Source organism: Chenopodium album, chromosome 22 (assembly GCF_948465745.1).
Source record: "Chenopodium album chromosome 22, dcCheAlbu1.1, whole genome shotgun sequence".
Lineage (NCBI taxonomy): Eukaryota > Viridiplantae > Streptophyta > Magnoliopsida > Caryophyllales > Amaranthaceae > Chenopodium > Chenopodium album.
The window spans coordinates 7748249-7763455 of NC_137855.1; the positions used below are offsets into that span (position 1 = coordinate 7748249).

Consider the following 15207-nt stretch of genomic DNA (forward strand, 5'->3'; position numbering starts at 1 on the left):
AGGTTAGTGTCAAGAGTTCATGACAAATTTAATTAAATGGGTCAACACGACACTACACGTATAATTAAACATGTCGGGTTGGTGTTGAGAATTTCAACACGAAACTAACATGAATCAACTCGGTTAAGAAAAATAACCAATGTTTTAAGGAATTTTATGATGTATGAAACGATGAGGACATTGGAGAAAGAAGGTTAGTGCCAAGGGTTTACGACAACACGACACAATTAATTATCCGAGTCAACACGACACGACACATTCACTAAGTGGATCGGTTTAGTGTTGAAGTCTACTAACAGTCCAATTTGTTTAACTTCAACACGGACACAACAATAATGACATGACACGCTTGCTGACTCTCGTTCAACTACTCGTATGTTACCTATGTTAACGCGTGTCGTGCACGAGCTAGAGCCCGAGACGCTGGACGTACCCATAGAACCACATGAAGTACAACATAAGCTCAATCTATACAACAAAACATTGCCCTTCGTAGCTTCCAATCCATTAATCCAATTATCTCCCTCTTCCACCTTCTTCACTCATTCTTCCATAACCATGGAAGCTCTATCTCTCTCCTCAGCAAAGCTTGCCTTCAATTCCTCTCACTTTCGCCCTAACTACTTCCGCTTTCTTTCTCTCTCCTCTCCCACAATCTTCCCCAAATTCAAATCCCCCTTTTCCCCAAATCGCGCCGCCATTTCCGTCATCAAATGTTGCAGTACTTTCTCCGCAAAACCCTCGTCGGAGCTCCGGAAACTCCGGCAAGCGCGTGTTAATCACGACGAAAAGCTCCGAGCATTGCGCGAGCTTTTCTCTAAGCCTGGCGTCGGTATTGATGCTTATATCATCCCTTCTCAGGATGCTCACCAGGTTTCCCGATTTCTTCATCTCAATTTTCGATGTTGTTCTTGAATTTGATAGTTGTTTGGAGTATCTTCTACTTTTGGGTATTTGTTTCTGATGCTATAGTGTAAGATTTTGGGGGTTTTGAGCATGTAAATTACATTTAAGGTAGTGATTGTATTGATGCAATGCAATTAGAATTCGTTTCGACAGCTCAATCAATTGAAATGGTTGTCGTGCTAGTAATCGTTTTCGTCGGTTTTGTCAATTATATGTTGAAGCTAAATGGTTCAATGGAATGTGATGATGAAGTAGATAGTATGAGTATTAGCTTTCATATTGGCACTACACCAAATCATTTGTGGTCATGTGGATATTTGGAACACTATCTCTTTCAATTGGTGATGTAAACGATGTAAATAATGTGAGAGGAAACATTTCAATTGGTTTGTTATTACTTATTAGTTATTGTCAAGGTGCTATAGATTTTGTTTCATGTTGAATCTAGAATTAGAAGCAAATGATAGATTTTGGGAAAAGATTGAGGGAAGGAAAGGGAAAGAAATGATGAAGCAGTTGGGAATTTGGGATAGAGACTTAAGAGAGCGAGGTAACTTATAAAAGAAGTGGTGTTTAAAATGATCCTTGGCATCCCATGTTTATGATTTCAATGTTGTTATCATGATAGATGTATAGACTGCCAAAAAAATTCATTTATTGCATATTATAGGATAATCTATACTTAGATATAAAAAAGCATTTCTAAAATAGAATATGTTTCACGTGTCACCTTTCTTAAGTTCGACATGTCAGCAATATGCGCCACATGTCACTGTAAACATGACATGTCACCTTCACAACATGTATTAGGTTTGCATTCAAAAAATGCTTATAACAAGACTTGAACTCAAGACTAACAAGTTTTAAGTTACAAGTCTTACCATTAAGCCATTTATTAATTGTGTCTTTTTATCCAACAAAATTATACTTCGTAGTTAATTTAGATAAGTTAATTAATTGGTGTTTTATTAGACTATTTGTTTCCATTACAAAGTATGTAAAGATTGAGTTTGACAACTAAAAAATGTTTATAGCCAGACTTAAACTCGAAATCAACAAGCACAAACTAGCAACCCGGGACATCGTCCGGTAGGGGTGAGCAAAAATTCCGGGTACCCGGAATTGGAACCGGAACTGGTTAGGAACCGGCGGGTCCGGAACCGAGATTGGACCCGGTGGTTCCAATTCCGGGTAATAAATTAAGGACCCGGTTATAACCAATTCCAATTCTCAACTTTTTGGACCCGGAACCGGTTGGGTACCCGGTTACCCAATATATCCTAAACTAAATAAATTTTAAGTAATAAAAATATGTTAAATGTATCTAATTTGTACAATAAAAAAAGTATTATTAATACCTAACATGAATACAAATAGCTTAATGCGTATATAAATATAAGTATTAAACACTAATAATGATAGTATGATACTAACTAAAATAAGAATTATAATTTGTATTATATTTTAACAATTACATACATAAGTGGGTACCCGGAACCGGAACCGGTACCCGATGGTTCCAATTCCAATTCCAATTCCTAAAATTTAGGACCCGGTTAAACCAATTCCAATTCCGGTTCCGAATTTTAGGACCCGGTTCCAACCAATTCCAAGTCCGGGTCCTAAAATTTTGACCGGGTACCCGGTTTGCTCACCCCTATCGTCCGGGCCACACACTAGTTTATAACTAAATGATTGTAGTTTCTACTTTTTTCTTTCCACGAAGTCATTTTCTTTGATATACAATTCTCTAATTCTAGTGTTAAAAGTAAAAGGACTTATTTTTATCATGTTTGGAGTTATTTTGCTCCAAACATGATAAAAATAAGTCCTTTTACTTTTTATTTTGCTAACTCCGCCAGTGGGTTTCCCGCTGCCAGTCCCAAGCCTGGATAAAGGAGGAGGGTTACGGTAGGCCAGTGACAGCCAGTATAAAACTTCGTCACATCCCATGACATGAGCCAAACAGATATTTTCGTGGGGGCGTTCCCTACTCAGCGACGCGCTGCACTTCCTAGACCCGGGTGTAGTGATAAGTATGCAAGGGTTGCTAGGTCGTCGCCCAGAAGCGACGCGCCACATTGCCCGAGTGTGGTGTCAAATGAGCAAGGGCGTGCCATTGGGGCGTTCCCTACTGAGCGACGCGCTGCACTTCCCAGACCCGGGTGCAGTGATAAGTATGTAAGGGTTGCTAGGTCGTCGCCCAGAAGCGACGCGCCATATTGCCCAATTGTGGTGTCAAATAATCAAGGGCTTGGAGTTGGGATCAGGAGGGAGCGTGGGAGAAAAGAATTTAGTTTGCGGATTGGTTCTTGGAATGTGGGGTCTCTTACGGGAAAATCAGCAGAATTGGTAGAAGTAATGAAAAGACGACGCGTGAACATCATGTGCCTCCAAGAGACAAGATGGACAGGAGAAGGAGCTCGAGGCTTGGTTTTGGGGTATAAGGTATGGTATGTTGGGCAAGAAACGAGCCACAGAACAAGGAATGGTGGAGCTAGGAACGGAGTTGGTGTGGTTCTCGATGAGAGGTTGGCAAAAGAGGTGATCGAGGTCTATCGGAAGAACGATAGGTTGATAAGGCTGAAGTTGCTATGTGGCAAGGAGATTGTGAATGTTATCAGTGCTTATGCTCCCCAAGTGGGTTTAGATGCAGAAGAGAAACGACAATTTTGGGAGGACCTAGACGAGGTGGTGCAGGGTGTCCACCACTCAGAGAAGTTATATATTGGAGGGGATCTAAATGGGCACGTTGGGGCGAGCCGAGATGGCTATGAGAGTGTCCATGGAGGCTTTGGGTATGGGCAGAGGGACGCCGGTGGTGAAGCTATTATGGATTTTGCCCAATCATATGATTTAATTTTGGCTAATACTTGGTTTAAGAAGAGGGATTCACACTTGATAACTTTTCGGAATGGAGCAAATGCAACTCAAATAGACTTCCTGCTCACAAGGAGCATAGATAGACAAAGTTGCATAAACTGTAAGGTTATCCCAGGGGAGAGTGTGGTCACCCAACACCGGCTATTGGTAATGACTATTCGTCTGAAAGAGAAGGCGAAGAAAAAAGTTAGACAAGAAGAACCAAGGATAAGATGGTGGACCCTAAGGGATGCAAAAGCTAAGGTTTTTACAGAAAAGGTAATTGAAGAAGCGGATTGGGATGGAGAGGTGGATCCGGACATGACTTGGTTACGAATGAAGAACTGTTTCCTAAGAGTGGCCAAAGAGGTCTTAGGGGAAGTAAGGGGAAGAACTTCGGTACAGAGAGATACTTCGTGGTGGAATGAAGAGGTGAAAGCAGTAATTAAGCAAAAAAGGGAATGCTATCAAGCCTTAGGAAAATGTAGGAGTGATGAAACCTTTGCAGCGTATAAGGAGGCTAAGAGTAAGGCAAAGGCAGCTGTTCGCCAAGCAAAAGAAAAGGCATATCAGGAGGTTTATGAAAAGCTTGATTCCAAGGAGGGAGAAAGGATCATTTATAAGATGGCAAAGAGAAGACAAGAGGCAAGGAAGGATATTGGCATGGTGAAGTGTGTCAAAGATAAGAACCAAATGGTCCTAGTGCAAGAGGAGGGCATCAAGGACAGGTGGAAGGGGTACTTCGATGAATTATTTAATGGAAGTAATGGAGTTGTGATAGGAGATACCTCTATGAGTGATGAAGAAATCAACATGGAGTATGTGCGAAGGATTAGGAGAGTAGAGGTGGAGATTGCACTGAGGAAGATGAAACCTAAGAAGGCGGTTGGCCCTGATGGGGTACCGATAGAGGTGTGGAGGTGTTTGGGTAAGATTGGTATTGATTGGTTAACAAACCTTTTCAACAAGATATGGACGGCTACAAGGATCCCACAAGATTGGAGGAAGAGCACCTTGGTCCCGGTTTATAAAAACAAAGGAGACGCTCAAGATTGTTCTAACTATCGAGGAATTAAGCTTATGAGCCATACTATGAAGTTGTGGGAAAGGGTGATTGAACAAAGGTTGAGGGCATGCACAAGCATTTCAGATAACCAATTTGGTTTTATGCCTGGGAGATCTACTATGGAGGCAATCCATTTGATAAGACAAATGATGGAGTTTTATAGGGTAAAGAAGAAAGATCTTCATATGGTCTTTATTGATTTAGAGAAGGCATATGACAAGGTGCCAAGAGAGATACTTTGGTGGGCAATGTTGAAGAAAGGTATCCCACGAAGGTATGTAGACCTAGTTAAGGATATGTATCGGGATGTGTCAACAAATGTGAGGACATGCGGAGGGTTGACAAAAGATTTCCCTATTACAACCGGATTGCATCAAGGGTCTGCATTAAGCCCTTTTCTTTTTGCAACGGTTCTAGATGAATTAACTAGACCAATTCAAGATGAGGTTCCATGGTGTATGCTGTTCGCAGATGATATCGTTTTGGTGGATGAGACTAAGGATGGGGTTAATGTCAAGTTGGAGCAATGGAGGCAAAGGTTGAAATCTAGAGGGTTTAAGCTAAGTCGGAGTAAGACTGAATATTTGGTATGTCGTTTTGGCACTCAGAGGGGGACAAGCAATGAAGTGGTGAGTTTGGATGGAAAGGATTTGACCATGAGTGAATGTTTTAAGTACCTAGGGTCGATCATCCAGAAGAATGGTGACATTGATCAAGACGTGACCCACAGGATTAAGTCAGGGTGGCTTAAATGGAGAGCGGCCACGGGAGTGTTATGCGACCGCAGCATTCCCTTAAAGTTGAAGGGAAAATTCTACAGGACTGCCATAAGACCAGTGTTGCTCTATGGTACAGAATGTTGGGCTTCTAAGAAAGAGCATATTAAAAAGATGGAGGTTACGGAAATGCGCATGTTAAGGTGGATGTGTGGAAACACTTTAAGAGATAGAATCAGAAATGAGGTTATTCGCAAGAAAGTAGGTGTGGCGGGCATTGTAGATAAATTAAGGGAAAATCGTCTGCGTTGGTTTGGACATGTAAGACGGAGACCCGAGGGTGCACCGGTGCGAAGAGTGGAAGAGTGGGACCATGGAGGGATTAAACGAGGAAGAGGGAGACCAAAGATGACTTGGTTGGAAGGAGTGAGGAAGGATATGAAGTGCATGGATTTACGTGAGGATGAAGTTTTGGATCGTAAGGGATGGAGGAGAAAGATTTATGTTGATGACTACACGGAATAATCAAATTTGGTTCATGTTAGCCGACCCCACTTTTGGGATTAAGGCTTTGATTGATTGATTGATTTGGAGTTATTTTGCTGTGGCCAAATTAAATGTATCCAGCATTCAGCTGTTAAAAACAGTTGCCAAGTCAATATGAATTGAAGGGTCAAAGCTAAACCATCAAAAAGTCTAAAACAAATAAGCAACTTCATTCGGAATTTTCTTTACACTGATTGACTTCATACCAAATGTTAAAACCCTAAATATACTCTGCTTTTCACCGTTTGGTTGATTCAAGAAGATAAGAATATTTTTTGCTGCCTAGTCAAGGTTCTCATTAGCAACTACTTCCTCCGTTTTTAATAGATGCATCACTTTCTAAAAATGGAAGTTTTAACTTAGATGCATCACTTTCCATTTTAATTAATAAATTCTCTCTATTTCTCTCCTATCACATGGGCCCTCCTTATTTTTTCTCTCTATCTCTCTTTACTCCAAAAATTGCCTAAAAGAGTGAAAGTCCGTAATTAGAAAAGTGATGCAACTAATAAAAGAAAACAGAGGAAGTATATCATAATATCATTGTTTGAAAAGGCTCATGGTGCTCTGGGGCAACATGGGTCCAAATTTCCTAAAGACTAGGTGTGGAGCACTTGTGCAAGGCTTGCAGTGAGGCGCACTTTAATAAAATTATAGTTCCTTGTGTAAATAGGTTGTGGACTTGAAATTGATGCACCTACTATGCTTAAGTGCACCTCATAAAAAATTGCCTCTCCCACCACTACCAGGCCTCTCTAGACACTTGGGTAGCAGTGCCTTAACAATGCCAATCTTGTATTGCATGTGTTTTTGGGCAAAGCTGGACTAATGCTGCCATTGGTGTCAACAGTAGTAAGCTTGTATTAAATTGACATTCTTGGATTTTGGCTTGCAGAGTGAATTTATTGCTGAGTGTTATATGCGGAGGGCCTATATTTCTGGCTTTACTGGGAGTGCTGGCACTGCTGTTGTCACAAAGGATAAAGCGGCTTTGTGGACAGATGGGCGGTATTTTTTGCAGGTAGGAGAATATAATGTTTACATCATTTTCATGATAATTCCTAGAATCTCCCTCCCCTCCCTTTTAAATTCTTGATTCTTCTATTGCCATAATGAACAACATGTTTGTATCAATCTTAATTTGCTGCTTAAAAGGCTGGGTAAGCAACTAACTACTAAGCAATCATTACCTTGCTTCCACGTCCTCAACCATCCCTAAAAGCCATACTGCTCAATTTCTTCCGCGCCACTTTTTTTATGTAACCTTTTTAAAAAACAAGCTGCGGTCAAGGACCTCAGGGGATTGGAATGGGAGAAGGGATTTTTTTTTTTTTTTTTTTTTGGGAATTCAGAAATCTAGATGGTGTTGCACCAATGTGAACTAGCTGCTACCACTATTTATACATAAGACATTAAAATCTTTTATCATACTCTATTATTGCAGTTCTTTGTAACCTGCAATTCTTGATGTTGCCTTGTGTCAGTTTACTCTCGATCTATGCAAATGAATTATCAGTTGGTCTTATATCACAATTCCAACCCTCTTTTGTTTCATTTTGTGTCATGATCAGGCTGAAAAGCAACTGAGCTCTGATTGGATACTCATGCGTGCTGGTAATATGGGTGTCCCCACTATGTCTGAGTGGCTTAATGACGTGCTTACACCTGGCTCCAGAGTTGGCATTGATCCTGTAAGGCCAATGATTTGATTGGTTCAGTATCTGACTTTTCTGTGTTGAGGAACTCAAATTTTTCTTTTTATTCATGCACTATTTGTTTCATTGTTATATGACATTTTTTTCATACAAAATCTTATGGTTTTGGAGTTGTTGAAATCCTTTTGGTTAGCAAGTGCTCTTTTGTTTACTTCTCTTCCCATTTGTAAATCATAGTTAACAATTATATTGATTAGACTGGTCTTTCATGACACTACATCTTGGTTCTGTGAAGGGAACAGTTCCTCTTCTCGTTTGATGCTGCTGAAGAACTCAGAGAAGATATATCTAAAAAGAACCATGAATTAGTTCTTCTGTCCAAGACCAATCTTGTAGATGAAATTTGGAAGGATTCAAGGCCAAAACCTCCAAGAAAACCTGTGAGATTGCATGAATTAAAGTATGCTGGAGAAGATGTTTCTTCAAAGCTATCTTGGTTGAGATCCCAGCTTGCAAATGATGGTTGTTCTGCTATGGTGATTACCAAGCTTGACGAAATTGCTTGGTTGCTTAATTTGGTGAGGTTCTCAACCCTACTCTAGTTGCTATATTTTGGGAAATAAAAAATTGTGGTAATTCTTTGTACAGGGTTGAGTAGGTGCCTAGCTACATAAGATATACTTCCTCCAATTTATTAACTTGCAAAGATCTGACTTATGCACTATTCACATGCTCTACTTCGACTAATTAAAGGGAGAAACAATGGGATTTTGTTAGCTTTGTCTCAATATATATATTTAAAATATCAACTCTTTATACGAAGTACTTTATAAGCAGCCATGAATTTCAGAATGTTGCAACTAAAAAGTTAAAAAAAAAAAAACCAAGAAGTAGCACATTTGATGCTTAATATATGTATTTTTTTGTTTTGCAGAGAGGAAGTGATATTCCTCATTCTCCTGTTATGTATGCATATTTGGTTGTGGAGACTGATCAATCCAAGCTATTTATTGACGATAGTAAAATCACACCAGAGGTGATGGGTTACTTGCAGAATGCTGGAGTAGAGTTGAGACCTTATGATTCAATCTTGGGCGCAGTTGAGAAGTAAGATTGCATATACTACATATATATATATATATATATATATATATATATATATATATCCTCCTTTTAAAATAACTGAGTCATCAAGAAGCTACTGTCACGAGATGTTATGTATTCCATCTTGTTGTGTTTGTATCTGTGGAGAATGGAGATAGGTGCAGTTCTAGTTCTAGGCATACCCATGTTTCTTTTGGGTTGTAGATTTTTCTACTTATTTTTCACAAAGATCAGACTATTTCTACATACTTCTAATTTGAATTTGGGGGTATAACTTAATATTTCTTATGAACTACTTTACTTGCTTCCAAGTTTTTGACCTATAAAGTCAACTTAATTGTGTGCTGGATTCTGATTTTCCTTTTGTGATATGATAGCTATTGAGACAAACCAATTGGGATTTTAACATAGATTTTAAATCTACAAGCATTTGCTAGACATCCTTGAAAACATTTGTGATATAACATCTTTGTTGGATTTTGCATACCTATTTTTATATTGGTGTCTTGAGTTTCGTTTCTTCTTCTACAGTTTGGCACTAGAAGGGGCTCATCTTCTAATTGACACAGCAAGTGTAAATGCTGCTATTGCCAACACCTTTAAGTCAGCTTCCAATAACAAAAAGGAATTTAAGTCTAGGTCATATGGTAGCTCTAATGGTGGTTCTAATGGAGCCACTGCTGTGTATAGGAGCTCCCCAATTTCCCTTGCAAAAGCACTGAAAAACCATGCTGAAATAGAAGGGATGCGCAATTCTCATTTAAGGTATATTCACTTTTTAGACTTTCAATGCTCCTTGTTGCTTGAATACAAATGCATACACATCACAATGTCACATGTACATGGAAATGTGTAGTTGTGTGCACAATCATTTCATACTCTGGTCTGTTTTTATCCTGCCATTTTCTATAAGAGGGGTGAAGTGGGAGAGCTTAAAGAGTGTTTCTTAGGCTCTTTGCACTCAACTCTCAAGTGCATGCAGTTAAATATCCAGGTTCTTGCTTACATGCACCGTTAGAGATTATGTTCCATATCCATTTTGGCATTTTTCCCTCTTCTATCCCTCGTGCAAAAGTTTATAATGCGCTGGGAGCACAAATGAGTAATCAATTATATTTTTTTTGTAGGGATGCAGCTGCTGTAGCACAATTCTGGTCCTGGCTGGAAGCTGAAATTAGCAAGGGTGTGACATTGACAGAGGTGGAAGTGTCAGACAAACTTCTTGAGTTTCGTTCCAAGCAAGATGGTTTTGTGGATACAAGTTTTGATACTATAAGTGGTACTATTAAATTGCTCTTTTGACTATTGAATTCTATCCTTTTAGATAGCTTTTAAACAACTCTGTTGGGAATATATATATATATATATAAAGTCATTGCGAAGAACCTCCAAATTCACGAGTGATATATTTCTAATTCTTGTGAATTTTACTGCTATATTTTAAGCATTTTGATGCATGTTTTTTTAGGTGAGAAATAAAGTAATTTCTGGAAACACAGAAAAAAGGAGTGGTAGTAGACACAGTACTGTTCTATCATAACATGCACAATCTACAGTTACACAGTGGCTCAACCTAGTAATTCATTGGAAATTGATGTAAAAGTGGTAATCCTTCTAAAAATATTGTTCTGTCTATGATCATACTAACATATCAGGCAATATGGCAAAGCAGTGAACAGAAGCTTGAATGACCTTGTAGGATTCCTTCCTTCTGGCTTAAATAATTTCGTCCTACAGGCTTTATAATTCATTTGTAGTGACAAGAAGGGTATTTGACCAACTTTCAAACCTGGTTCAAAAACATGATTTAGCAGCTTCCTGTTTATATCTATGACTGGATCTTTTTGTTGATATACTGGAAATGATATTTATAAAGTGCTTCATGTAAGGGTTGCCCCGCTTCTTTCTCTTTATGTTTTGTAATCTAGATGGTACTTCATTATTTTTTGGAGAAATTGTATTTTTTGTGCTTCCTTTCTTTGGATTGTGGACTCAGGCTCTTCTCTTCCCCACCTTTAACCCAAAGAAAAAAAAAAAAAAAAACGCTGTTTTGTGTATTTTTGCATTTTGTATGTATGTAGGCTGCTAGGTTACCATTTGGATAAGACTTTAAAATTAATATTAGTACACTCTGTTTAATTGCTGGTGTTGACATGTTACCTTATCCATTTCTACCATTTGATGCATCAACTTGATCTTAAGGAAGTTTATTTTTGTACTGTCAAAAAAAAAAAGGAAGTTTGATTTTGTAAAATAAAACATTCTCTTGAATTCTGATACTTTGGCTCCCTGAAAATTTAATCTACCATACTTCACTCTATGTTTCTTGGAAGTTTTAATAAAGATTTGTAGGAACAAGCATTATTTCATCAAATGTTTTGTTAACTATTATAATGTTGTAGTGTTAATAAATGCTACCTTTTCTCAATCTCATATTCTTTCAACTATCCTGCTAATGAAAATGCTCTTTCCACTTACTAAATGCATAAAAAATGGCTTTCAGGTTCTGGTCCGAATGGTGCAATAATTCATTACAAACCAGAACCAGATAGTTGCAGCATTGTGGATCCTGAAAAACTCTTCTTGCTTGACAGTGGAGCACAATATATAGATGGTACAACAGACATAACAAGGACGGTTCATTTTGGTGAACCTACTTCTCGAGAAAAAGAGTGCTTCACTCGTGTTTTACAGGTGCTAATTACGACTTCCAAATCCATTCATCTTTTATGAGAAATTAACACATGTGTACTTGCTCTAGATATTTGTTATGCTTATTTGCCGGCCATTGCCTAGTCCCCTTGCACCAAAAAAAAAAAGGATATATGTATTAAATATTCATTTACGATAAGATAAATGCAGGCTCTTGACTAAAGCAGTGTGACATATGAAACCCTTTTGCTCTTACCTGATTGTAAAGGTCACCAGTTTATTGGAATGGAAGAATAATGTACTAGTATCATAAGTTGACAACAGTAATTTCTATATTCTAAAGTTAACTAACTGTTCCATTTGGGGCCCATTCCATTACCTCAACTGAAAACAAGGGAATAAACCAATGTGACTGAAAGAAAAGTGGAATTAAATAAGAGCCTTCATAAGCATATTGGGATTTTATTTTAGTCTGTATTATAGGTGCTCTCATTTTTTATTAGTATTGTTGTTTTTGGAGAAAAAACTTAGAGTGTTAAACAATTGTATAAACAAAATAATTTACACATTTTTTAATTTTATTTTCATATTGTTACAACTTTAACTAAAATTATCTCTTATATGGAGTATTTCTTAATTTTTCAATAAAGGCAAAAACACCTAGCATCCAAGGAGGAAGCCAAGTGTCAAAAGTCAAAAGGAGAAAATTTGGCATGTGAATAATAACATGATATGTTCATACTGAAAGGTGGTTTTGTTGTCATTGCTTTCTACTTGTTCTCCTTTGAGCCTTGGAGGCTACCAATTAGGAAATTAGTTATACCATAGAAAAACAAATGCTCCCTGAGACAAAAAAATTCATTTGATTTAGCTTGTTTATGCTCAAATTTCAATTTTATGAAATACAATGTTTCATTACTTTTGTTAATGGGTAATTAAAACTAAATCTGCAATCATTGAAGAGTTTAGTCATTAATTTCATTGCAGGGTCATATAACTCTTGATCAGGCGGTATTCCCCGAAAATACACCTGGCTTTGTTTTGGATTCCTTTGCGCGCTCTTCTCTTTGGAAAATTGGACTTGATTACCGCCATGGTACTTCCAATAACATATACCTTCTAATTCTCTGGCTGTCTTTCCTGATTGTAAGCTAGTATTTTTTTCCCTATCCTTGTGGTGACAAGTTTACTATTATGCTAAAAGGATAGTACCCTTTTATGTTCAGGGACTGGCCATGGTGTAGGAGCTGCATTAAATGTTCATGAAGGCCCTCAAAGTATTAGTTTTCGATTTGGAAACCTGACACCCTTGCAGAAAGGCATGATTGTTAGCAATGAACCTGGGTATTATGAAGATCATGCATTTGGTATACGCATTGAGGTCCTGTTCTATCTTTGTTAAAGTTGCATTTTATGCATTATTGTTTCTTTTGCTCCCGTATCTGGCTTGTCTTGGCATTGCTCTCTCTGATGTTAGTATAAACATTGTTTACATTATTTTTATATGCTTATTTCTTAATTGTCCTTCTAGCTTCCTCTCCTTGGCTTGTGTTCCATTGCACTTCGTTGGAACTAAATATAAATAGAGGAGGTGTTTGATGAGAATCTCTTCTGTAGTTACTTGGACTATGTAACAGACATGAAATGACTCTAATGATATTCTTTCTTTTGTCATGCAGAACCTCCTTTTTGTGAAAGAAATGGATACACCAAACCGCTTTGGAGGTCTTTCGTATCTGGGATTTGAAAAGCTTACTTTTGTTCCTATTCAGGTGTTGCTATCTTGGGCTCTTTTATTATGAGTATTGTTAACATGTATCGATTCACCGATGCCAACATCTTCATATCATCTAATGTCCCAAAACTAGAATTTTGCCATTGGTTATTCAGGCTGCTGAATGGCTATAGTACTGCTATTCTCCAGTTTGATAACATTTTGTGAAATAGTTTCAAGAGTTTAGAGTCTTTAGATTAACTAAAGGTGTATAATAGTTTTCTTTATGGTTATTGAAGTACTGTTTTGGGAAAGTTAAATAGAAAGTAGTTTGTGGCAATGAGGTAGTTGTTGTAGGTAGAGTATAGTCCTATTTTTTTCTCTCAAACTATTTCAACAATCACTCTGGACATCTAATTTCCTATATAACCAATATCTGAAAGCAGGTACAAGAGCTAAGCCCTAGTTAGAGGCCTTAGAGCTATACCAGTCAAATCGATGCGGTTTTGTAGAGACCTCTCATTTTCCCCTGTTATTGGTACAAGAACAGAGATTCTTAGCTATGCTAGTACTGATTTGCAGACAGTATTCAGCATTTTTTGATTGTTATTGTCAAGTGGGTGGTTAATGAAATATTTAAAGTAGAAGGCATACTGGCATTTTATAATGAACCGACCTAAGGAGGGGCATTATGGGTACTGCTGTACTAGTAATATTCTGTTAATAGTTATCAAAGTTATTAATAATAAAGAAAATAGAGAGAGAGCTGCCACGTGTGCACATGAGACAAAAGCTTGGTCTATAATCATCCTAGGGATTGAAACCATGTACATAGATAGAGGGAGAGATGAGAAAGGGGTAGGCAGGCATATTGTGAGTTAATTCGTAGGAGAGTTGTGACCTCAAGTCACTATTTGGAGAGTGGTAGCCTAAAGTTACCATTGTAACTTGTAAGAAAACTTCTGGCTTAATCTTAATCAAAGATTTCTGAATTCTTCTTATTTATTTGATAATTCTTAATCAAGCTCACAATCGAGATTTTATCTTGTTGGTTCATGACACATTTTATTTTTTTTGTCAATTGTCTCTTCTCCTTAAAAAAGTGGACTTCATTAAGCTATCTCAATCTTCTCGAGCTGCATCTATGGTCTCTAAAGAAGTAAAAGTTCAAAGAATTGAGAAATAAAGAAGCAAGAGAGAAGTATTAAAATCCTTATGCACTTTTTATTTGTAGAATCCTTTTCACCTGTTTTTTTTTTTTTTTTTTACTTCTTGCTTTTGGGAGTACCTTGATCTATTGGATGTTGATCCTCTTCCCAGTATTAGACCAATTTAAACTTCCAAGAAACTAAATCAACAGAGAAATCCATATGTGGAAGGCAAATGCATCAAAAATATTTTCTGAATATTTCTAGCAAAATATAATGTGAAGCTAATGTTTAGTGATGGCATTGTGCAGAGCAAATTGATCAACTTATCCTTACTATCTGCTGCTGAAGTTGATTGGCTTAATGATTATCATGACCAAGTTTGGCAAAAGGTAATGCACTAATGCATATTGAACGATACTTTTAATGGAAACAAAATTGTTGCTTGCAGTACCAAGCATGTAACCTTGGGGAAAAACTTCTCAACTTCTCCAGCTTAGTCATTCTAATTGACTTTTGAACTGTATCGTCTTTGATACTGCAGGTGTCACCATTGCTGGATGGTCCAGAACGTCAATGGCTTTGGGATAACACACGGCCTCTTGTCAAACAGTGAAGCTGATGCTGTTTCTGCTTGTTGTTTTATTTTGCCTCACGGCTTTTACAAAAATGTACTCGTCTATACATAATGCTGGATGCAATATGCTGTGCACTTCGGTTGACAATAATATATGCTGTGCTTGTACAAAATTCTGCACCATTTATTTGTTATGATTCATGTTTAATTTTACTTGCTGAAATCCATTTCAATTTTTGTTTACATTTCTAATGCAAATAT

General features: G+C 37.6%; 1 protein-coding gene across 1 annotated transcript; it reads left to right on the plus strand.

Annotated features, from left to right (window-relative positions):
• The first annotated feature begins 483 nt into the window (after window positions 1-483).
• Window positions 484-15159, plus strand: LOC145603436 (aminopeptidase P2-like). The gene is made up of 13 exons (XM_081659345.1): window positions 484-873; window positions 6992-7117; window positions 7668-7787; window positions 8054-8329; window positions 8686-8858; window positions 9387-9620; window positions 9983-10134; window positions 11359-11549; window positions 12495-12603; window positions 12734-12888; window positions 13187-13279; window positions 14681-14761; window positions 14914-15159. Exons 1-13 carry the CDS (start codon window positions 559-561, stop codon window positions 14983-14985), a joined length of 2097 nt encoding a protein of 698 aa, XP_081515471.1. The 5' UTR covers window positions 484-558; the 3' UTR covers window positions 14986-15159.
• Window positions 15160-15207: the final 48 nt, after the last annotated feature.

Bases quoted from the DNA above. Each gene is read 5' to 3' on its own strand.
- LOC145603436 (XM_081659345.1), top strand. From the start codon at position 559: ATGGAAGCTCTATCTCTCTCCTCAGCAAAGCTTGCCTTCAATTCCTCT. The intron at 7,788-8,053 runs GTAAGGCCAATG...TGAAGGGAACAG, and splicing joins CCAGAGTTGGCATTGATCCT to TTCCTCTTCTCGTTTGATGC. The intron at 13,280-14,680 runs GTGTTGCTATCT...GGCATTGTGCAG, and splicing joins TTACTTTTGTTCCTATTCAG to AGCAAATTGATCAACTTATC.